A 22,730-nucleotide genomic window follows, 5' to 3' on the forward strand; every position below is an offset into this window, starting at 1 on the left:
GAGATCTGAACCAGGGGGACCCTGCGGAAAAGCCCCGGTGTCTAGCTCCCTTACTGGGTCCCAAGGCCATAGACTCTGTCAGCCAGATGGGTGGGGAGGTGGACAGGTTCCCGCTTCTGACCCCAACCTATATGTCTGTGTGGAGTCTCCTGGGGCCAGGCCCCTCGGACCTCCAGTGGGAGCGGAAGGTGATGGTCAATGGGGAGACATTCCTGGGGTGGCGAGATCCTGGATCAGAGAGAACTGTTGTCAGGCCCCGGGAGGTGCAGCCTCAGATGCTGAGGGGCTGTGTGAGCTGGGTGAGGGTCCCAGGGATGAAGCCTCTCGCCCTGCCTATGGCCCAGATCCCTGTGCAGACCCAGGAGGGGTGGGGCTGGCTGGCCGTTGGGGCGCTCCAGGATATCAGCTGTGAGACCCTGTTGTGGGGTGATTGTCTCTCTTTGGGACAGGATCCAGGCCCTGCTCCTGTAATGGCCAAGGGTTTGAATTTGAATCCAGGGAACCAATCGGCGGAGAGGGAAATGGTTAGTGAAAATGTAGATGACCTGGCTGGCAGCGGGGAGGAGCGGCTAGGCTCAGGCTACCTGCCTGCCTGTGACCAGACCCCTGGGGCTGGGTGGGACAGAGAGATGCTCCCCACCCCCTTGCACACTGGAGAGAGGGCTCACGCTGGCTCTGATGCAGTGAGGAAAGCAGGACCTGGGAATGTGCCCTGGGGATGGGAGACCTGAGAGCCTGTCACCTGAGCCAGGAGGGGGAGGGGGAGGTGACACCTCTGCCGGGGAATGTGAAGACAGGCTGCAGGAGAGAGCCTGCTGGGGGGGTTTAGTTTGCAGTTTGGGGCTGGGTGGAGGAACGCAGGGAACCCAGGGCTGGGGTCTAAGCTCCCTGCTCCCCCAGAAGGACTTGACTGAGGGGTCCTGGGGGTACCCACAAGCTCTGTTTTGGACTGTGTTCCTGTTGTCCAATAAACCTTCTGTTTTACTGGCTGGCTGAGAGTCTCAGTGAATCCCAGGAAGAGGGGTGCAGGGCCTGGACTCCCCCACACTCCATGACAGGGAGACAAGGTTGTGGAGAAAGGGATGTCTCCATGCTAGTTCTGTAAGTGAACAGTATGTGGCCCAGGTCAAGATGGGGGCTCTTAACCAAGAGAGCCCGAGTTGCAGCCCTCCAGACTGGAGCGCTGGGAGAAGACCCGATCCCAGTTTGACCCCCGGGGGTTTGGGGTGGCTAAAGGGCACGAGCCACATAAACCTTCCCACATGTGGCCTGCGAGTGCTATCGACCACCCCCCCGACCTAAGGGAGGGTGTGAAACTGGAAGGGCCTGGTGTAACTCCTACCAAGGAACGGGAGAGATGCTGGGGCATTCACGGGAACTTTGGTGGCTTCAAACTTCCCCAGGTCACCGGCTAAAGTGACCCCACTCAGTTCGGTCTCGAAGGGGGGAGAGATGTGACGAAGCGGGACTGTTCTTAATGTTTCCTCTGAATATTGTGGGGGTGCCTCAGTTTCCCCTATGCAGTTCTTAAATATCTAGGTGGTGGGATAAGGGGTATGATCGTTGCAGAGCCCTAGAGGGCAGGTGTGTGCAGGGGTCTGGACACAGAGAATGGCCGACACCCTGTTTCCTGGCAACTGATGGCCTGGTCCCTTCCCCCCTGCAAGGTGAGAGCTAAAGGGTTGGAGAACAAAGGAATCCGGTGACCTCCTGGCCCAGGAAAGGGACAAAGCCCAGAGGAGGAGGGGCTGGAGGGGGAGTCAGTTTGGGGTTGGCTGGGGATGAAGGAGTGAAGTGCAGACGTGGTTGTCTGTCTCACTGCCCCCCAAAATGGACCCAGCTGAGGGGTCGTGTTCTCTGTACCTACAAGCTCTGTGTTAGACCATGTTCCTGTTGTCTAATAAACCTTCTGTTTCCCCGGCTGGCTGAGAGTCCCGTCTGACTGCGGAGTTGGGGGGCAGGACCCTCTGGCTTCCCAAGGACCCCGCCTGGGCGGACTCACTGTGGGAAGCGCACGGAGGGGCAGAGGATGCTGAATGCTCCGAGGTCAGACCAAGGAAGGTGGAAGCTGGGTGAGCTGTGTGTCCTGCAGACAGGCTGCTCACAGAGAGGAGACTTCCCCAGAGTCCTGCCTGGCTTCATGGGGAGCAGTTCCAGATCATCGCCCGGGGACTCCGTGACAGTAGTTATCAGTGGTTCACAGTCATGCTGGAAGGGTATTTCAAGGGGGGTCCTGCAGGGATCTGTTCTGGGTCCGGTTCTGTTCAATATCTTCACTGATTTAGATAACGGCATAGAGAGTACACCTACCAAGTTTGCGGACGATACCAAGCTGGGAGGGGGTGCAAGTGCTTTGGAGGACAGGGTTAAAATTCAATGGTCTCGACAAACTGGAGAAATGGTCTGAAGTAAATTGGATGAAATTCAATAAGGACAAATGCAAAGCCCTCCACTTAGGAAGGAACAATCAGTTGCACACATACACAATGGGAATGACGGCCTAGGAAGGAGTCCTGCGGAAAGGGATCTGGGGTCATAGTGGATCACAAGGTAAATATGAGTCAACAGTGTAATGCTGTTGCAAAAATAGCAAACATCCTTCTGGCACGTCTTAGCAGGAGTGTTGTAAGCAAGACTCGCTCTACTCTGCGCTGATTAGGCCTCAACTGGAGTATTGTGTCCAGTTCTGGGCCCCACCTTTCAGTAAGATGTGGCCAAATTGGAGAAAGTCCAGAGAAGAGCAACAAAACTGATGAAAGGTCTAGAAAACATGACCTGTGCGGGAAGATTATAAAAACTGGGTCTGGAGAAGAGAAGGCTGGGAGGGGACATAACAGTTTTCAAGTACATAAAAGGAGGAGGGAGAAAAAATGTTCTTAACCTCTGTAGACAGGACAAGAAGCAATGGGCTTAAATTGCAGCCAGGGCGGTTTAGGTTGGACATTAGGAAAAACCTCCGACCTGTCAGAGTGGTTGAGCACTGGAATAAATTGCCCAGGGCGGTTGTGGAGTCCCCGTCACTGGAGGTTGTTAAGAGCAGGTTGGACAAACTGCTGTCAGGGATGGTCTGGATAATACTTAGTCCTTCCTCAGTGCCAGGGACTGGACTAGGTGACCTCTCGAGGTCCCTGCCAGTTCTACGACTCTGATTCTGCGGTAGAACACAGGAGTCCTGGCTGTCCTCCGGGACAGTAAAGACTTCAAGGGCTTTCGGTAATGGTAGGGATTGTCCTGGCCCCCTTGGCCCAAGCTGCCCCCATGCTCTCTGTGCTGGGATAGGGACTGTTATTGGAGGCCAGCTGCTGGGGACAGGAGACTGGGCTTAATGGGCCCTGGGTCTATCCAGCCTGGCATTGCCTGGGTTCCAGCTGTCTTGCCGGGAGAGTTCTTCTACTGGGCATGTGAGGCAGTGTCCCTTGGGGTGTCCGTGCCCTGCTCTGCATTCCCCACTGGGCCCCCCTGGCCTGTGGGCCCTGCCCCCTCCTGACTCGCTGGGGCTCAGGAAAGGCTGCTCTAGCCCTGGGAGGAAGGTGGGTGTGTCCCTGCGTTTCCCTCTGGGCTGGGCATTGCTGTGCCCTTGGTGGCAGGGGAGGGAGGAGGTGTTGACTCAGCGACCTGGGTGGAAATCAGAGTTAGTGACAAACAGAATCAGGGCTGCCCGTGAGAATGGCAGAGCCGGAGACCGGGAACTCCAGTTGGCTGGGTCGTCCCCATATAGCCACCAACAATCCCTGGGAAGGAGCAAAGAAGTGCAAAGGCCTTAAGAGCTGACCCCTGCACCGGTGCCATCCCCCTGTGCCCCCTGATCCGGGCAAGGATGCCCCAGCCTGACCCGTCTCCTACTGGGGAGTGTCCCCTGCGATCTAGCCTCAGCATCCCCTGCTGCTCTCAGCCCCCTGCATCCCTGCTCTGCCTGGAGAGCGGTCTGTCCCGGGGCACACGTCCCCCTGGAGCCAGCAGCTCAGCTGTCCCTCCCTGCCAGCTGGCCGGTGTCTTTCTGGGATTGCGCGGGGCAGTGGGTCCATGTCCCCAGAGCCCAGTGGAGGGGCTGCCCCAGGCACAGGCCTGGCCGGGCAGGTCCCCTGGCAGGGCAGGCCTGGCTGACTTGGGGCCTGGTGGGGGAGCTGGTCCTGCCCGCCAAGGCTGAGTGCTGGTGCCTCAGGCTTGTTCCTGGAAAGCTGCAGGTGCAGAGATGCTTCACGAAGCCGCTAACAGTCTGGGCTTATGGGGCTTAGCTCCTCAGAGCCCTGTTCCCCCTGGTCTGGGCTGGGACTGCCTGGGTGGAGGAGGGGACCCGCCCCAGCTCCTCGTGCAGCGTCTGGCAGGGCGTGGAGGGGGCCCGGCGCAGCTGAGAGGAAACGGCCTGACTCAGCCGCTGGCTCCGGTTGCGCATTTTCCGGGCACCAGGGCGAAACGCTGAGCAGTTTCCAGCAGGGCCTGTCGCCCGCCAGCCTCGCTCAGCAGGTGACTCACCCGGGCAGGGGGCTCCTCCCCACCCAGTGCTGCTGGCTGGCTGGCTGGCACCCCTTCCGGCACGGTGCGTGGAGATAGCTACCGCTCCCTGCAGAGCCCTGGGCCAGCCCCTGCCCCTTCTGCCCCCACCCTCGGCTCTGCGATCTGCCTGCCCTCCACTACCCCAGCCTGCTCCCTGCAGAGCCCTGGCCGGCCACCGCCCCTTCTGCCCCCACCCTCGGCTCTGCGATCTGCCTGTCCCCCACTACCCCAGCCTGCTCCCTGCAGAGCCCTGGGCCAGCCCCTGCCCCTTCTGCCCCCACCCTCGGCTCTGCGATCTGCCTGCCCTCCACTACCCCAGCCTGCTCCCTGCAGAGCCCTGGCCGGCCACCGCCCCTTCTGCCCCCACCCTCGGCTCTGCGATCTGCCTGTCCCCCACTACCCCAGCCTGCTCCCTGCAGAGCCCTGGCCGGCCACCGCCCCTTCTGCCCCCACCCTCGGCTCTGCGATCTGCCTGCCCCCCACTACCCCAGCCTGCTCCCTGCAGAGCCCTGGCCGGCCACCGCCCCTTCTGCCCCCACCCTCGGCTCTGCGATCTGCCTGCCCCCCACTACCCCAGCCTGCTCCCTGCAGAGCCCTGGCCGGCCACCGCCCCTTCCGCCCCCCGCCCTCGGCTCTGCGATCTGCCTGCCCCCCATTACCCCAGCCTGCTCCCTGCAGAGCCCTGGCCGGCCACCGCCCCTTCCGCCCCCCGCCCTCGGCTCTGCGATCTGCCTGCCCCCCATTACCCCAGCCTGCTCCCTGCAGAGCCCTGGCCGGCCACCGCCCCTTCCGCCCCCCGCCCTCGGCTCTGCGATCTGCCTGCCCTCCACTACCCCAGCCTGCTCCCTGCAGAGCCCTGGCCGGCCACCGCCCCTTCTGCCCCCACCCTCGGCTCTGCGATCTGCCTGCCCCCCACTACCCCAGCCTGCTCCCTGCAGAGCCCTGGCCGGCCACCGCCCCTTCTGCCCCCACCCTCGGCTCTGCGATCTGCCTGCCCCCCACTACCCCAGCCTGCTCCCTGCAGAGCCCTGGCCGGCCACCGCCCCTTCCGCCCCCCGCCCTCGGCTCTGCGATCTGCCTGCCCCCCATTACCCCAGCCTGCTCCCTGCAGAGCCCTGGCCGGCCACCGCCCCTTCCGCCCCCCGCCCTCGGCTCTGCGATCTGCCTGCCCCCCATTACCCCAGCCTGCTCCCTGCAGAGCCCTGGCCGGCCACCGCCCCTTCTGCCCCTGCCCTCGGCTCTGCGATCTGCCTGTCCCCCACTACCCCAGCCTGTTCCCTGCAGAGCCCTGGCCGGCCACCGCCCCTTCCGCCCCCGCCCTCGGCTCTGCGATCTGCCTGCCCCCCACTACCCCAGCCTGTTCCCTGCAGAGCCCTGGCCGGCCACCGCCCCTTCTGCCCCTGCCCTCGGCTCTGCGATCTGCCTGTCCCCCACTACCCCAGCCTGCTCCCTGCAGAGCCCTGGCCGGCCACCGCCCCTTCTGCCCCTGCCCTCGGCTCTGCGATCTGCCTGTCCCCCACTACCCCAGCCTGCTCCCTGCAGAGCCCTGGGCCGGGCACCGCCCCTTCCGCCCCTGCCCTCAGCTCTGCGATCTGCCTGTCCCCCACTACCCCAGCCTGCTCCCTGCAGAGCCCTGGCCGGCCACCGCCCCTTCCGCCCCCCGCCCTCGGCTCTGTGATCTGCCTGTCCCCCACTACCCCAGCCTGCTCCCTGCAGAGCCCTGGGCCAGCCCCTGCCCCTTCTGCCCCCACCCTCGGCTCTGCGATCTGCCTGCCCTCCACTACCCCAGCCTGCTCCCTGCAGAGCCCTGGCCGGCCACCGCCCCTTCTGCCCCTGCCCTCAGCTCTGCGATCTGCCTGCCCCCCACTACCTGAGCCTGTTCCCTGCAGAGCCCTGGCTGGCCACCGCCCCTTCCGCCCCCGCCCTCGGCTCTGCGATCTGCCTGCCCCCCACTACCCCATCCTGCTCCCTGCAGAGCCCTGGGCTGGCCACCGCCCCTTCCGCCCCCGCCCTCGGCTCTGCGATCTGCCTGCCCCCCACTACCCTAGACTGCTCCCTGCAGAGCCCTGGGCGGCCACCGCCCCTTCTGCCTTGCACTGCTACAAACTAGGGACCAAATGGCTCGGTAGCAGTTCTGCAGAAAAGGACCTAGGGGTTACAGTGGACGAGAAGCTGGATATGAGTCAGCAGTGTGCCCTTGTTGCCAAGAAGGCTAGCAGCATTTTGGGATGTATACGTAGGGGTATTGCCAGCAGATCGAGGGACGTGATCGTTCCCCTCTATTCGACATTGGTGAGGCCTCATCTGGAGTACTGTGTCCAGTTTTGGGCCCCTCATTACAAGAAGGATGTGGATAAATTGGAGAGAGTCGGCGAAGGGCAACAAAAATGATGAGGGGACTGGAACACATGACTTATGAGGAGAGGCTGAGGGAACTGGCATTGTTTATTCTGCAGAAGAGAAGAATGAGGGGGGATTTGATAGCTGCTTTCAACTACCTGAAGGGGGTCCCAAAGAGGATGGTTCTAGACTATTCTCAGTGGTAGAATAGGACAGGACAAGGAGTAATGATCTCAAGTTGCAGTGGGGGAGGTTTAGGTTGGATATTAGGAAAAACTTTTTCACTAGGAGGGTGGTGAAGCACTGTAATGTGTTACCTAGGGAGGTGGTGGAATCTCCTTCCTTAGAAGTTTTTAAGGTCAGGCTTGACAAAGCCTTGGCTGGGATGATTTAATTGGGGATCGGTCCTGCTTTGAGCAGGGGGTTGGACTAGATGACCTCCTGAGGTCCCTTCCAACCCTGATATTCTATGATTCTATGATTCTATGCAGGTGCCTCTGTGGATTTTACCTGCTCAGGTAGAACCTGGAGTGTTCGCATCGCACAGGAGCGGCCTCCATGCCCCGAGTGTGCCCACTGAGCCCTTGCCTCCCCCCAGCGCTCCCAGGACAGGTTCTCCCCTGCAGCCCCGGGCAGGCTGTTACCAAGGCTGGAGAATGCGGCTTGAGGTCTGGGCACCTGCCCAGAGCACACGGGGTACAGGGGGTATCCCCTCGCAGGCCGAGGGAGTGTGCTGCCCCAGCTGGGCCTTGCCAAGCTTCTGCCCTTTTCCGCGAGCTGCTGGGACGTCCGTGGGAGTGGGGCTGGGCTGGGGAGGGGACAGCGTGGGCTCAGGCCCAGAGGAGCTGCAGGGGCTGGGCCGAGATCTTGTGTGGCGGACGGTGATGCAGGACCGCAGATGGGTCTGGCAGGGGAGGCTGTGGTGCCCACATGCCGTGGGGCAGGCTGGGGGTCTGGCAGGGAGGTGCCTGTAGTGTGGCTGGGGGGGCTGGCATGCAAGGCCAGGCCTTCAGCTAAGTTGCTGCCCTGTGCTGCGGCCCCACATCCCTGGCCAGGGGCCTGGCTCCAGCCCAGGGCCTCATGCTGGGCTGCCCGGCCATGAGGTGGAGCCCAGCCAGCTCACTCCAGGGGAGACATGAGCTGAACCCCAGCTCCTGCCTGGGGCCTACTGCTCCCCCCAGCCCCGGTTTCCACCCTCGGTGTGGCCTGAGGCCTGGGGAGGGGGCTGCCTCTGGGATGCTGTCTGGAGAGAGCCCCCAAGCTGGGCTGCAGCGACCAGAGCCGGAGGGCAGGCACGGGGGCCAGTGACTCTCGTGTGGTGGTTTTACGCCCAGCACCTACCGCGAACAACTGGCCTGGCGGAGGAGCTGAGCCCCGATGTGGGTCCGAGCCTCCACCAAGCAGGCCCTCGGCACCTGACTCTGCAGGCTGCTCGGCACGGAGCCGGGCGAGCTCTCGGAGAACCACGGGCAGCACGCAGCTCTGAGCTCCCGGCTCCCCGCCCGGCAGACCCACTGGAAGCTGGACTCTCTGGGCAGCCTCCTGACCGCGCAGCACCGCGTGGCTGCGGCTGGCACCGTGCTGGGGCAGGTGGGTTTGTGCCTCGGGGACCACCCAGTCCTGTTGAGCTGCGGGAGCTGGGGTGTCTCCTTTGGACAGCCCCGCGGGCGGGGGCAGCTGCGGTGGGAAAGCCGTGAGGCAGGTCAGCCTAATCTGCCCTGGCTCCGCAGGAATGTGGAAGTTCTGGCTCCATGAATCGCCCGTAATCAGAGCTGAGCCGGGCACTGGCAGGAGCTGGAGCAGAGGCAGAGCAGCTGCCCCAAGAGGAGGCGCGGCCAGCTGTGGCCTCGCGTGCTCGGGAGGTATGTCCGGAGCGGGCAGGGTCGGAGCCGGTTCTCCCGGGCGCAGGGCTGGTCAGTGAAGCGACAGGCATGTCAGGAGGGAGGCAGGGCTGTGGGCCCAAATGGGGGTCCTGATGCGGCCTCAGTGGGATCCCCTCCCGGGATTGGTGCCTGCCCCCGGCACATGTGTGGGCCCTGGCAGGAGGCACTAACCTGAGGCCAGCAAAGGAGTGTGGCCGGCAAGGCTGCCCCGGCGGGACTGAGGGGCAGGATGGGGGAAGTGCCATCCCCACCGAGAGCCAGCGAGGGCTGCAGGGGAGAGACGGCTCCATCTCAGAGGGCTGCTGGTTTCTCCCTTCTGCGTTGCAGGGCAGGTGCTGGGTGTGGGGGATCCTGGCAACTCCAGCCCCGTTCCAGCTGTGTGCAGGGGACGGGGGGCGGGAGTGGCGGGGCAGGCGCTGGCTGTGGGGGGGGCTCCCAGCAACTCCAGCCCTGTCCCAGCCAGGGGCGCTGGGGAGGGGCAGAGCAGGGCACTGTCTGTGGGGGACTCCTGGAAACTCCAGCCCCGTTCTAGCTGGGGCTCTGTGGGGGACGGGGCAGGACCTGGCTGTGGGGGGGCTTGCAGCGACTCCAGCCCCATCCCAGCCAGGGTGCTGGGGGGGGCAGGGCAGGGTGCTGGCTGTGGGGGGGGCTCACGGCCACTCCAGCCCCATCCCAGCCAGGGTGCTGGGGGGGGGCAGGGCAGGGTGCTGGCTGTGGGGGGGGGCTCACGGCCACTCCAGCCCCATCCCAGCCAGGGTGCTGGGGGAGGGGGGGGCAGGGCAGGGTGCTGGCTGTGGAGGGGGCTCACGGCCACTCCAGCCCCATCCCAGCCAGGGTGCTGGGGGGGGCAGGGCAGGGTGCTGGCTGTGGGGGGGGCTCACGGCCACTCCAGCCCCATCCCAGCCAGGGTGCTGGGGGGGGCAGGGCAGGGTGCTGGCTGTGGGGGGGGGCTCACGGCCACTCCAGCCCCATCCCAGCCAGGGTGCTGGGGGGGGCAGGGCAGGGTGCTGGCTGTGGGGGGGGCTCACGGCCACTCCAGCCCCATCCCAGCCAGGGTGCTGGGGGGGGCAGGGCAGGGTGCTGGCTGTGGGGGGGGCTCACGGCCACTCCAGCCCCATCCCAGCCAGGGTGCTGGGGGGGGCAGGGCAGGCTGCTGGCTGTGGGGGGGGCTCACGGCCACTCCAGCCCCAGCCCAGCCAGGGCGCGGGGGGGGTGGGGGCAGGCGCTGGCTGGGGAAGGGACGGATGGGCCCTGTGCGTGTGGGGCCGGGGCGCGGAGCCCTGCTGGCACGATGCCTGCCAGAGAAATGCTGCACAAAGCGGCTCCCTCTCCCTGCCCCCCAGGAAGGACTCGAGGGGCAGGGGTGGGACAGGCATTTGTTCGGGCAGGCACTGTCTCTCCCTCTCCCCGCTCCCTCCCCACTTCCTTGGCAGCGGCTCTGCGGGAGGCTCTGGCTGGGGGCCTGTCCGGGGGCACGGCCCGGGCAGGCACAGGGGGCCCTGCAGGGGAGGGGGCTCTGGGTTGGCAACTCCCCTCCCTCGCCTGCCCCTCTGGGTAATCTCGTCTGGACGAGTGCTGCGGAAACCTTGGCACCGGCTCATGCTGGCACGAGGCTGGTGCGGTACTGCCAGGCTCCCTGATCCCATCGGGAGGAGCGGAGCTCAGCTCTCCTACCATCCCACAGGGGAACCACCCCCCAGCCCTGCTGTGGGTCAGGAGAGAGCTGCCTCCGCCCTCCAGCTGGCTGCGGGGAGGCGCTCCGATTTCAGCCCCTGCTCCAGTCCCAGCAGGAGGCGCTGTGAGGAGCACGGCAGGAGTGCTGGGTGCGGGCAGGGCTCCCAGCTACTCCCGCCCCAGCCCATCGCAGGCAGGGCTCTGACTCGCCCTGTCTGGGCCTGGTGGTGCTGCCAGGGGCTCAGAGCCCTGCTGGTCCCAGGTGGGATCTCCCCGACCCTGCCCCTCTGGCCTGCACCACAGCATGGAGACGTGTGGGGCAGGGACTGTTCCGGGGCCTAGGGGCTGCACTGCCAGCTGCCCAGCCAGCGTCTCCTTGGGCAGCCCCGTGTCCCCGCCTCACCCAGCCAGCCCTGGAAAAACCCTGGCCCTGGAAACAGTGACTCAGGTGCCCAGCCGCTTCTTCCCAAGGATCCTGCTTCTCCCTCCCCCAGCACCTCTGACTCCTCCAGCCATGGGGCCTGACAGCCCACCCCAGCCACCAGCACTGAGCCTGACAACCCAACCCATCCCTCAACCCAGCCCCCAGCCATGGGGCCTGACAGCTCAACCTAGCTCCCAACCTGGGGACTCCTCAGATGGGGCATGCAGATAAACATGCAGCCACTTCTGGGGAGGGCAGAGCTTAGCTCCTTCCCAGGGGGGCGGGGGGCGAGGGGGTTGGGACAGTACAGCAGGCAGGAGCTCAGGTTTGAACGAGGGACCTCCAACTCACTGCCTGGCCCAGCTCCCCGCAGAGGGCTCCGAACAGGAGTGTGGGGCGAGGAAACCTGTCCCAATGGCTACGTGCCCCGCATTTGGGGTGGGCCATTCCCAGAGGGCCGTCAGTAAGTGGCTGACTCTTGGTTGGGCCTGGGAGCTCATCCTAGTGCCAGCTCAGGTCTGAGCGAAGGGGAGCCGGGGACAGCTGGGCAGTGGCAGAGGCTGCAGCTGGCAGGGGCGATGCAATCAGGCAAGGAAGGGCAGAGCTGTCCGGGGAAGGGTCCCGGCTGAGCTGGCTCCGTGCGTCTGGGCGGTTGCTTCTCATGGTGCCATTGTCAGAGGCCAGGGTGCTCTCTCCACCCGCCAGCCCTTGTGCCCAGTGCCTGCCTGTCCTTCGGGGGAGCTGCCCTTGGCACCCCAGCTCAGCAGGTGCGTGGAAAGGGCAGGTGCATTCCCAAGTACCCAGGGACCGGCAGCAGGTCTGGGAGCCTGGCCACGCAGCGCCCTCCGTGCCCCGCTGAGTGCTGGTGCTGGGCTCCCCGGAATGTGCCCGAGCCTGCTCCGAGACTTCCATGGGGTGGGGCTATGGGCCCCACAGGCAGTACCCAGTTCCTCCGGGGTCTTGTGGGGAGGGCAGAGGCTGGGCCTGGGCAGGCGTCATGGGCCTCCTGAGGAGTGCTGGGCACTTTCGCTGAGTGTGGCTTGGGGAGCACGTCCAGGGCTTCCCCTGGGTGTGCTCAGCCCAGCCCCAGCAGAGGCCTCATCCAGCCCCCTGGGCAGCACCGCTGGAGACACCCAGCAGCCCTGGGCGGCTGCTGCTGAGGTGTGACCAGGAAAGGGCCCAGCATGAGCCCTGCACCATCCCCTCTCCTGCGCCCCGTGCAGGGCAAGAGCTGATGCCGGCTGGGCGGCAGGGGGGGGAAGGCCCTTGGCAGTCAGTGCCACCAGGCCCAGGCCCAGGGGAGGACTCCCATGACGAGGGCTGGGTGAGTAACCCATGTGAGGGCCAGTCATCAGTTGCCACCTTCCTCCTCAGCTCCTGCCAGTCACGTGTCTGCACCTCATGGAACAATAAATCCTGGGGAGCGTGTTACACCAGGCAGATGGGACAGTCCGGTCGCAGAGCCAGCGGCAGCTGGGTGCAGGGATCGGCAGAGCTGGGTACCGGTGGTAGCTGGACGCGGGGATCAGCGAAGCTGGGTACTGGTGATGGCTATTGGCACAGCTGGGTACCGGTGGCGGTAGGGCACGGGGATTGGCAGAGCTGGGTACTGGTGACAGCTGGACACGGGGATCAGCGGGGGCATCGCAGGGGCCTGTGGCACGTGGCGGGGGCGTCGCGGGGCCTGTGGCACGCGGGGGGGCGTCGCAGGGGCCTGTGGCACGGGGAGGGGGCCGTGGCGGGGCCAGTGGGACGGGGCGGGGGCGTCGCAGGGCCCTGTGGGACGGGGCGGGGGCGTCGCAGGGCCCTGTGGGACGGGGCGGGGGCGTCGCGGGGCCAGTGGGACGGGGCGGGGGTGTCGCAGGGCCCTGTGGGACGGGGCAGGGGCGTCGCGGGGCCTGTGGGACGGGGCGGGGGCGTCGCGGGGCCCTGTGGGACGGGGCAGGGGTGTCGCGGGGCCCTGTGGGACGGGGCGGGGGCGTCGCGGGGCCCTGTGGGACGGGGCGGGGGCGTCGCAGGGCCCTGTGGGACGGGGCGGGGGCGTTGCGGGGCCTGTGACACGGGGAGGGGGCGTCGCGGGGGCCTGTGACACGGGCTGGGGGCGTCGCGGGGCCTGTGGGACGGGGCGGGGGCGTCGCAGGGCCCTGTGGGACGGGGCGGGGGCGTTGCGGGGCCTGTGACACGGGGAGGGGGCGTCGCAGGGCCCTGTGGGACGGGGCGGGGGCGTCGCGGGGCCTGTGGCATGGGGCGGGGGCGTCGCGGGGGCCTGTGGGACGGGGCGGGGGCGTCGCGGGGCCTGTGGCATGGGGCGGGGGCGTCGCGGGGGCCTGTGGGACGGGGCGGGGGCGTCGCGGGGCCTGTGGGACGGGGCGGGGGCGTCGCGGGGCCTGTGGCATGGGGCGGGGGCGTCGCGGGGGCCTGTGGGACGGGGCGGGGGGCGTCGCGGGGCCTGTGGCATGGGGCGGGGGCGTCGCGGGGGCCTGTGGGACGGGGCGGGGGCGTCGCGGGGCCTGTGGCATGGGGCGGGGGCGTCGCGGGGGCCTGTGGGACGGGGCGGGGGCGTCGCGGGGCCTGTGGGACGGGGCGGGGGCGTCGCGGGGCCTGTGGCATGGGGCGGGGGCGTCGCGGGGCCTGTGGCATGGGGCGGGGGCGTCGCGGGGGCCTGTGGGACGGGGCGGGGGCGTCGCGGGGCCCTGTGGGACGGGGCGGGGGCGTCGCGGGGGCCTGTGGGACGGGGCGGGGGCGTCGCGGGGCCTGTGACACGGGCTGGGGGCGTCGCGGGGCCTGTGGGACGGGGCGGGGGCGTCGCGGGGCCTGTGGGACGGGGCGGGGGTGTCGCAGGGCCCTGTGGGATGGGGCGGGGGCGTCGCAGGGCCCTGTGGGATGGGGCGGGGGCGTCGCGGGGCCTGTGGGACGGGGCAGGGGCGTCGTAGGGGCCTGTGGGACGGGGCGGGGGCACCGCTGGGGCCTGTGGCATGGGGCGGGGGCGTCGCGGGGGCCTGTGGGACGGGGCGGGGGCGTCGCGGGGCCCTGTGGGACGGGGCGGGGGCGTCGCGGGGCCCTGTGGGATGGGGCGGGGGCGTCGCGGGGCCTGTGACACGGGCTGGGGGCGTCGCGGGGCCTGTGGGACGGGGCGGGGGCGTCGTAGGGGCCTGTGGGACGGGGCAGGGGCGTCGCGGGGCCTGTGGGACAGGGCGGGGGTGTCGCAGGGCCCTGTGGGATGGGGCGGGGGCGTCGCAGGGCCCTGTGGGATGGGGCGGGGGCGTCGCGGGGCCTGTGGGACGGGGCAGGGGCGTCGTAGGGGCCTGTGGGACGGGGCGGGGGCACCGCTGGGGCCTGTTGCATGGGGCGGGGGCGTCGCGGGGCCTGTGGGACGGGGCGGGGGTGTCGCAAGGGCCTGTGGGACGGGGCAGGGGCGTCGTAGGGGCCTGTGGGACGGGGCGGGGGGTGTCGCAGGGCCCTGTGGCATGGGGTGGGGGCGTCGTAGGGGCCTGTGACATGGGGCGGGGGCGTTGTGGGGCCTGTGACATGGGGTGGGGGCGTCGTAGGGGCCTGTGACACGGGGGGGGGGCGTCGCAGGGCCCTGTGGGACGGGGCGGGGGCGTCGCGGGGCCTGTGGGACGGGGCGGGGGCGTCGCAGGGCCCTGTGGGACGGGGCAGGGGCGTCGCGGGGCCTGTGGGACGGGGCGGGGGTGTCGCGGGGCCTGTGGCATGGGGTGGGGGCGTCGCGGGGCCTGTGACACGGGGCGGGGGGCGTCGCAGGGCCCTGTGGGACGGGGCGGGGGCGTCGTAGGGGCCTGTGGGACGGGGCGGGGGCGTCGCAAGGGCCTGTGGGACGGGGCAGGGGCGTCGCGGGGCCTGTGGGACGGGGCAGGGGCGTCGCAGGGCCCTGTGGGACGGGGCGGGGGTGTCGCGGGGCCTGTGGGACGGGGTGGGGGCGTCGCGGGGCCTGTGACACGGGGCGGGGGCGTCGCGGGGCCTGTGACACGGGGCGGGGGCGTCGCAGGGCCCTGTGGGACGGGGCGGGGGCGTCGTAGGGGCCTGTGGGACGGGGCGGGGGCGTCGCGGGGCCTGTGGCATGGGGCGGGGGCGTCGCGGGGCCTGTGGGACGGGGCAGGGGCGTCGTAGGGGCCTGTGGGACGGGGCGGGGGCGTCGCAGGGCCCTGTGGGACGGGGCGGGGGCGTCGCAGGGCCCTGTGGGACGGGGCGGGGGCGTCGCGGGGCCTGTGGGACGGGGCAGGGGCGTCGTAGGGGCCTGTGGGACGGGGCGGGGGCGTCGCAGGGCCCTGTGGGACGGGGCAGGGGCGTCGTAGGGGCCTGTGGGACGGGGTGGGGGTGTCGCAAGGGCCTGTGGGACGGGGCGGGGGCGTCGCAGGGCCCTGTGGGACGGGGCAGGGGCGTCGTAGGGGCCTGTGGGACGGGGCGGGGGCGTCGCAGGGCCCTGTGGGACGGGGCGGGGGCGTCGTAGGGGCCTGTGGGACGGGGCGGGGGCGTCGTAGGGGCCTGTGGGACGGGGCGGGGGTGTCGCGGGGCCTGTGGCACGGGGAGGGGGCCGTGGCGGGGCCTGTGGGACGCGGCAGGGGCACCGCTGGGGCCTGTTGCATGGGGCGGGGGTGTCGCAAGGGCCTGTGGGACGGGGCGGGGGCGTCGCGGGGCCCTGTGGGACGGGGCGGGGGCGTCGCAGGGCCCTGTGGGACGGGGCGGGGGGCGTCGCGGGGCCCTGTGGGATGGGGTGGGGGCGTCGCAGGGGCCTGTGGGACGGGGCGGGGGCGTCGCGGGGGCCTGTGACACGGGCTAAGGGCGTCGTAGGGGCCTGTGGGACGGGGCGGGGGTGTCGCAGGGCCCTGTGGCATGGGGTGGGGGCGTCGTAGGGGCCTGTGACACGGGGCGGGGGCGTCGCAGGGGCCTGTGGGACGGGGCGGGGGCATTGCAGGGCCTGTGGGACGGGGCGGGGGCACTGCTGGGGCCTGTTGCATGGGGCGGGGGTGTCGCAAGGGCCTGTGGGACGGGGCGGGGGCGTCGCAGGGCCCTGTGGGACGGGGCAGGGGCGTCGTAGGGGCCTGTGGGACGGGGCGGGGGCGTCGCGGGGCCTGTGGCACGGGGAGGGGGCCGTGGCGGGGCCTGTGGGACGCGGCGGGGGCACCGCTGGGGCCTGTTGCATGGGGCGGGGGTGTCGCAAGGGCCTGTGGGACGGGGCGGGGGGCGTCGCAGGGCCCTGTGGGACGGGGCAGGGGCGTCGTAGGGGCCTGTGGGACGGGGCGGGGGTGTCGCAGGGCCCTGTGGGACGGGGCGGGGGTGTCGCAGGGCCCTGTGGGACGGGGCGGGGGCGTCGCAGGGCCCTGTGGGACGGGGCAGGGGCGTCGTAGGGGCCTGTGGCATGGGGAGGGGGCTGTGGCGGGGCCTGTGGGACGTGGCGGGGGCACCGCTGGGGCCTGTTGCATGGGGCGGGGGCGTCGCAGGGCCCTGTGGGACGGGGCAGGGGTGTCGCAGGGCCCTGTGGCATGGGGTGGGGGCGTCGTAGGGGCCTGTGACACGGGGCGGGGGCGTTGCGGGGCCTGTGACACGGGGCGGGGGCGTCGCAGGGGCCTGTGGGACGGGGCGGGGGCATTGCAGGGCCTGTGACACGGGCTGGGGGCGTTGCAGGGGCCTGTATGTTATGGTCATAAGAAACACACGGGATCTTTTTCAGGGGAAAAGGCAATACACCGCGTTTATTGAAAATACGATAGCACACGCATTCAGTCACACACACACACACACACGTGTCCTGCAGATGGTCCTATAGTCACCAGTCACGATCCGAGGCTTTACAGGACTGAACCCAGAGTCTCATGGCAAAGCACCCCAGCTTTACGCTTGTAAGTTCCCATTTGAGTCTGTGGATTTTGCAATGTCATTCTGTAATCGTTAGTCCTTAAATGGGGTTAATCTTGGGGTTTTCCGCTTTTCTCTCTTCTTTGTTGTCTCATCTTTGGTGGTGTTTGCCTCACCTCTGAGGTCGTTTATGCTGCTAACTTGTTTCGCTTCAGATACAATGGATGTTTTCTGATTGTTTCTCCAAGTCTCTCACTTCTTCTTGACCATCCCGACGTTTGTGATGGCTTTCACACTCCTTAACCATGCACACATTCTTTACTTATACCAAACAATTTTGCAGAGAATTTCAAACAGGATAACATTTTAGAAAGGGTGATATGGTTACTAAAGGGATTACAAAAGACCCGTACACAACTTCGTTTGCAATGCAGATAAGAAGCAAGACCTTATAGCGAATACTGCAATGAAAACTTCTCCTAAAACAAAAGGTGGCTGTCATCAGCCACAAGGACTGTTCTGGTCTGTTCCTGCCTTAACGTCAGTTCAGACACAGGCCGCCTGCCTGATGCGTTTTTGCCAGTGGCCCCTTAGGCCGCTCCTTTCTGGTATTCAAATAGGGTGGCTGCCAGGATATGGTTAAATCATACAGCAATACGTTTAATACATGCTACATTATTATTCTTAGAATCACAGAATATCCGGGCGGGCAGGGACCCCAGGAGGTCGACTAGTCCAACCCCTGCTCGAAGCAGGGCCGATCCCCAGTTAAATCATCCATTCTAAATTATATAAAATACAAACATAAAACCCTACTGCTACATGTAGCTCACAGCGGGGCCGTCGCAGGGGCCTGTAGCACAGCGCGGGGCTGGGCGGGGCTGTGCCCAGGGCCCCGGGGGCTGCGGGGGGCTGTGCCCATGGCCCCAGGGGCTGAGAGGGCTGTGCCCATGGCCCCAGGGGCTGAGAGGGCTGTGCCCAGGGCCCCGGGAGCTGGGGGGGACTGTGCCCATGGCCCCGGGGGCTGCAGGGGGCTGTGCCCAGGGCCCCGGGGGCTGGGGGGGGCTGTGCCCAGGGCCCTGGGGGCTGCAGGGGGCTGTGCCCAGGGCCCCGGGGGCTGGGGGGGGCTGTGCCCAGGGCCCTGGGGGCTGGGGGGGGCTGTGCCCATGGCCCCGGGGGCTGGGGGGGCTGTGCCCAGGGCCCTGGGGGCTGCAGGGGGCTGTGCCCAGGGCCCTGGGGGCTGGGGGGGGCTGTGCCCAGGGCCCCGGGGGCTGGGGGGGGGCTGTGCCCAGGGCCCTGGGGGCTGCGGGGGGCTGTGCCCAGGGCCCCGGGGGCTGCGGGGGGCTGTGCCCAGGGCCCCGGGAGCTGGGGGGGGCTGTGCCCATGGCTCCGGGGGCTGGGGGTGCTGTGCCCAGGGCCCCGGGAGCTGGGGGGGGCTGTGCCCATGGCCCTGGGGGCTGCGGGGGGCTGTGCCCAGGGCCCCGGGGGCTGGGGGGGGCTGTGCCCATGGCCCCGGGGGCTGAGAGGGCTGTGCCCAGGGCCCTGGGGGCTGCGGGGTGCTGTGCCCATGGCCCTGGGGGCTGGGGGTGCTGTGCCCAGGGCCCCGGGGGCTGCGGAGGGCTGTGCCCATGGCCCTGGGGGCTGGGGGGTGCTGTGCCCATGGCCCCGGGGGCTGGGGGGGGCTGTGCCCATGGCCCTGGGGGCTGGGGGTGCTGTGCCCATGGCCCTGGGGGCTGGGGGTGCTGTGCCCATGGCCCTGGGGGCTGCGGGGGGCTGCGGGGGGCTGTGCCCAGGGCCCCGGGGGCTGGGGGGGGCTGTGCCCAGGGCCCCGGGGGCTGCGGGGGGCTGTGCCCATGGCCCCGGGGGCTGGGGGGGGCTGTGCCCAGGGCCCCGGGGGCTGCGGAGGGCTGTGCCCATGGCCCTGGGGGCTGGGGGGTGCTGTGCCCATGGCCCCGAGGGCTGGGGGGGGCTGTGCCCATGGCCCTGGGGGCTGGGGGTGCTGTGCCCATGGCCCTGGGGGCTGGGGGTGCTGTGCCCATGGCCCTGGGGGCTGGGGGGGGCTGTGCCCAGGGCCCCGGGGGCTGGGGGGTGCTGTGCCCAGGGCCCCGGGGGCTGGGGGGGGCTGTGCCCAGGGCCCCGGGGGCTGCGGGGGGCTGTGCCCATGGCCCCGGGGGCTGGGGGGGGCTGTGCCCAGGGCCCCGGGGGCTGGGGGGTGCTGTGCCCAGGGCCCCGGGGGCTGGGGGGGGCTGTGCCCATGGCCCCGGGGGCTGCGGGGGGCTGTGCCCAGGGCCCCGGGGGCTGGGGGGGACTGTGCCCATGGCCCCGGGGGCTGGGGGGGGGCTGTGCCCATGGCCCCAGGGGCTGGGGGTGCTGTGCCCAGGGCCCCGGGGGCTGGGGGGGGCTGTGCCCAGGGCCCCGGGGGCTGCGGAGGGCTGTGCCCATGGCCCCAGGGGCTGAGAGGGCTGTGCCCAGGGCCCCGGGAGCTGGGGGGGACTGTGCCCAGGGCCCCGGGGGCTGCGGAGGGCTGTGCCCATGGCCCTGGGGGCTGAGAGGGCTGTGCCCATGGCCCCGGGAGCTGGGGGGGACTGTGCCCATGGCCCCAGGGGCTGAGAGGGCTGTGCCCATGGCCCTGGGAGCTGGAGGGGGGGCTGTGCCCATGGCCCCGGGGGCTGGGGGGGGCTGTGCCCATGGCCCCGGGGGCTGGGGGGGGGCTGTGCCCATGGCCCTGGGAGCTGGAGGGGGGGCTGTGCCCATAGCCCCAGGGGCTGGGAGGGCTGTGCACATGGCCCCGGGAGCTGGGGGGGGCTGTGCCCAGGGCCCTGGGAGCTGGAGGGGGGGCTGTGCCCATGGCCCCGGGGGCTGGGAGGGCTGTGCCCATGGCTCCGAGCTGGGGGGCGGCTCACTCTGGCCTGTGATTTGCCCCTTAGTGAAGCTGTCGTGTTGCCAGTGGCTCCTCAGCTTGCAGCTGGGCCCTGGGCTGGGACCTAGGGGTTGCGAGGCCTCCGGCCACGTGGCCCAGGGCTGTGAGCACCGCGGGCATCCCTGCAGCTCGGGCCAGCTGCCTGCCCTCCGGCCTGGCCTGCGCTGTGAGCCAGGCCCCTCAGCACAGGTCGGAGGCAGAAACCCCTGGGTCTCGGGCCCCCCTCGGCCTCTGCTCCACGCAGGGCCTGGAGATGCCCCAAGTGCGTCGGATCCTGGCAGCAGGGAGAGCAGCTCCGGACCCCTGCTCCCTCCCCCTCCTGCCTCCTTCCCCTCCAGGCCCCCTCATTCTCCTGCCCCCGCCACCCCACTCCTACCCCCCTGCCCCACTTTCCTCCCTCTGCCGAAGTTGGCAGCTGCAGGCTGTGGGGCAGGGCTCAGGTGGGGTGGGCACAGGGGTTGCTCTGTCTCAGGCTGGGGGCTCCCGGCTTGCAGTGCAAATTGAGCCTGTGCCCCAGCCTGCCCCCACGGCTACACCGGCGTGCGCTGGCTGGGGACCCCACTCCCACTCGCTGCCCTGCTGCGTTTCTCTTGGCGCCTGCTCTGTCTTTCAGGGCCTTGGGGCCAAGACAAACCTGGCTGGAGCCTCCACCCTGCGCGCAGCCAGTCCCTCTGTTTTCCTTTGCTCACTGCCTCTGCCCTCCTGCCGCCCGGCCTGGCCAGTGCCCACCTCTCCCCCTGCCTGGGAGCGCAGCCGTGGGGCCAGAGACCTTGCCCCACACAGCACGGCTGTCCCTCCGTGGGGGAGAGTGAGGGGGAGCCACAGCACATGGGGTCCCATCCGCATGCGCCCAGAGTGCGGCCTCCTCTGGGGTGGGGCCCAGGGCGGTGGGGATGTCTGGGATCCTCTGGGTTGTGAGTGTGGCTCCCGGAAGCCCCCTCTTCAGAGCTGGGGCTGGAGCTGCGGGGAGGGGGAAGCCAGGCCAAGGCCCTGACTGGCATGGCTGTATGTGACCCAGGCCCCTCCTCTGCTCTTCCCCTGCCCAGGTGATGCTGCCCCGCCATCGCCTTCTGAGCCCGAGTGAGAAAGAGAAAGGTTAACGGGGCCAGGCACCAGCTACTCGGCCTGCGCCATGAGCCGCTCCCAGGTTTCCTCCGGGATTCACCACATTGTCTCCTCTGCCTTCGAGAGCGTAAGTAGGAGGTGTGGACGGCTGGATCTACCCCGGGACCACTGGGCAGAGGCAGTGGCCAAGCCGTGGGGCCCAAGTGCAAAGCCTGGAGCTGCCCCGGGACTAGAGGGCAGAGCCAGCGGCCGAGCTGTGGGGTCCACGTGCAAAGCCTGGAGCTCCTGGAGCTGCCCGGGACCAGAGGGCAGAGCCGGCGGCTGAACTGTGGGACCCATGTGCAGAGCCTCGGGGTCCTGGAGCGGTGCTGGGACGCTCGGGGCTGCCCCCATGTGAGCAGCTGCCATCCAGTGTTTTGCCGGTGACTGGGCCCAGCAAGCTCGGCCCAGGGACCTGTATCCTCTGGCCCTGCTGGCAGGGTCACCCGATGCCCTGTGGAGGGCTGAGGATCAGCCCCAGAGAGGGTCCCTGTCACGAACCCACAGGCTCGGGGCTGCGCCCCCCAGCTTTGGAACTGTCTCTGGGAGGCCTCTTCACTGTGCCAGCCTCCCTGGGGGTCCCACTCTTTCAGGGTGAGCCGCGCGGTCTCACTGCCCCCTAGACTGGCCCTCTGGGCCTGCAGCTCCCCGCATGCCTCCGCGAGCTCCGGGCAGCGAGTCCCCCGGAGACAGCCCCTGAGGGAGACTTGGCCGCTGTGCAGGGATCTGGGCCCCTCGCCCAGCCCCTGGAGGGACCCTCCCAGCGCGGGCACAGCTGGGTTCAGTTGTTAGCTGGGGCCTGGCGTAGGGGGCCTTTAGGGCAGCCTGGGGCAATGAAGGGTGAAGCAGGGTCCGTCCTGGCCAGCCCCGAGCCCAGCCCGGCTGTGGGGAACCCTCGGGTCTGGCTCTGTCTGTCTGGGCGGCCTCCTTGGTCAGACTCTAGGTGGGAGCCCTGACTCCTTCCAGCCTCCGACTCTTGTCCCCACCTTCTCGCTCCCAGCCCTGAGTTCTCCAGTGGGGATCCTTGTTCCGCTCCCCCCTGCGGGGGCGAGGTCCATCCCCCTTGGGGCCATGGGCTCCTGGGTGTCCCTATCCGGGTGCTTGGATTTGCCGTTCTCATGCTTCACTGAGATGGGGACTGGGCCCATCCAGGGGACACCCACCCCTGTGTCTTTAGCCGGCCCTGAGAACAGACAGGCCCCTGAGAGCAGACTCTGCCCCGGCCTGGCACTGGGGGGGGCTGTGCTGGGTGGGCAGCCCCGGCCTGGGACTGGGGGGGCTGTGCTGGGGACTGGGTGGCAGGGCTGGGGCGCTGTGCCGGGGGGTTACATGCCGTGTTTCACCCTGGGTGGCGGTGGGCTCGGTTCAGCGTTTGCCTGGAGCCCCCCCCGGCGTTGATGGGGCCCCGCTCTGGCTCGTGGCTCTGTCGCTCTGTCGCTCGCCGCGCCCAAGCCCGGCCACCCCGGCGCCTGCCCCGCACGGAAGCTGGTTGCCGGGTTATCGCCTCGGCGCATCTGCAGGTAGCGGGTTAATGATTCACCCTGGGAGCCCAGCCAGTGGGTGCCTGGCCCGGGCCGTTGGGCCAGCTCCCCATTGCTGAGGCAACAGCCGGCACGTGATGCGGGATGGGGCCTGCCGCGCGCCCTCCTGCCCCTCCGGCCGCCTCTGGGCGAGTCCTGCTGCCATGGACTTTCTGCTGGGCTGCCAGGTAGGACGCACCTGCTCCCTGGGCCCGGGAGAGGAGCTGCCAGGCCTGGCAGCTTCCTCCTGCAGCTCCTGGTGCACACCGTGCTGTGGGGGCTGCTGGGGGAGCCCCAGGGCAGGGCTGTGCCCACAGGGTCTCCCTACACCTCTGTTCCCCTCCCCAGAGACCGGCCAGAGCCAGCAGCACAGAGCGTGTCTGGCCCCCTTCACGCTGGCTGGGGGCTGTTCTGGGCTGGGCGAGCCGATGGCAGGGCCTGGCTGGGCTTATGGATGGGGCAGTGAGACAGGGAGGAGAAGGTGGAGGAGCTGGGGTGTGGGGCTATGGGAAGAGGTGGGACAGCAAGGGAGGATGTGGGGCACAATAGTGGGGCTC

At 68.9% G+C, this 22,730-nt stretch overlaps 1 protein-coding gene across 9 annotated transcripts in view; it reads left to right on the forward strand.

Moving 5' to 3' along the window:
- SLC4A2 (solute carrier family 4 member 2) overlaps window positions 1-22,730 on the forward strand; it is a 105,109-nt gene that overhangs the window by 47,579 nt on the left and 34,800 nt on the right. For 6 of the 9 annotated variants that reach the window (XM_073334968.1, XM_073334970.1, XM_073334969.1 and 3 more), the window contains one exon: window positions 20,596-20,741. In XM_073334968.1, the coding sequence (XP_073191069.1) occupies window positions 20,682-20,741 (60 nt within the window). In that variant the 5' untranslated portion in view covers window positions 20,596-20,681. Of the gene's footprint in view, window positions 1-20,595; window positions 20,742-22,183; window positions 22,362-22,730 lie in introns of those variants that run through there. The other 3 variants (XM_073334975.1, XM_073334967.1, XM_073334966.1) reach the window with 2 other exon arrangements.

The sequence above is a fragment of the Lepidochelys kempii genome, chromosome 2 (genome assembly GCF_965140265.1).
Source record: "Lepidochelys kempii isolate rLepKem1 chromosome 2, rLepKem1.hap2, whole genome shotgun sequence".
Classification (NCBI taxonomy): domain Eukaryota; kingdom Metazoa; phylum Chordata; order Testudines; family Cheloniidae; genus Lepidochelys; species Lepidochelys kempii.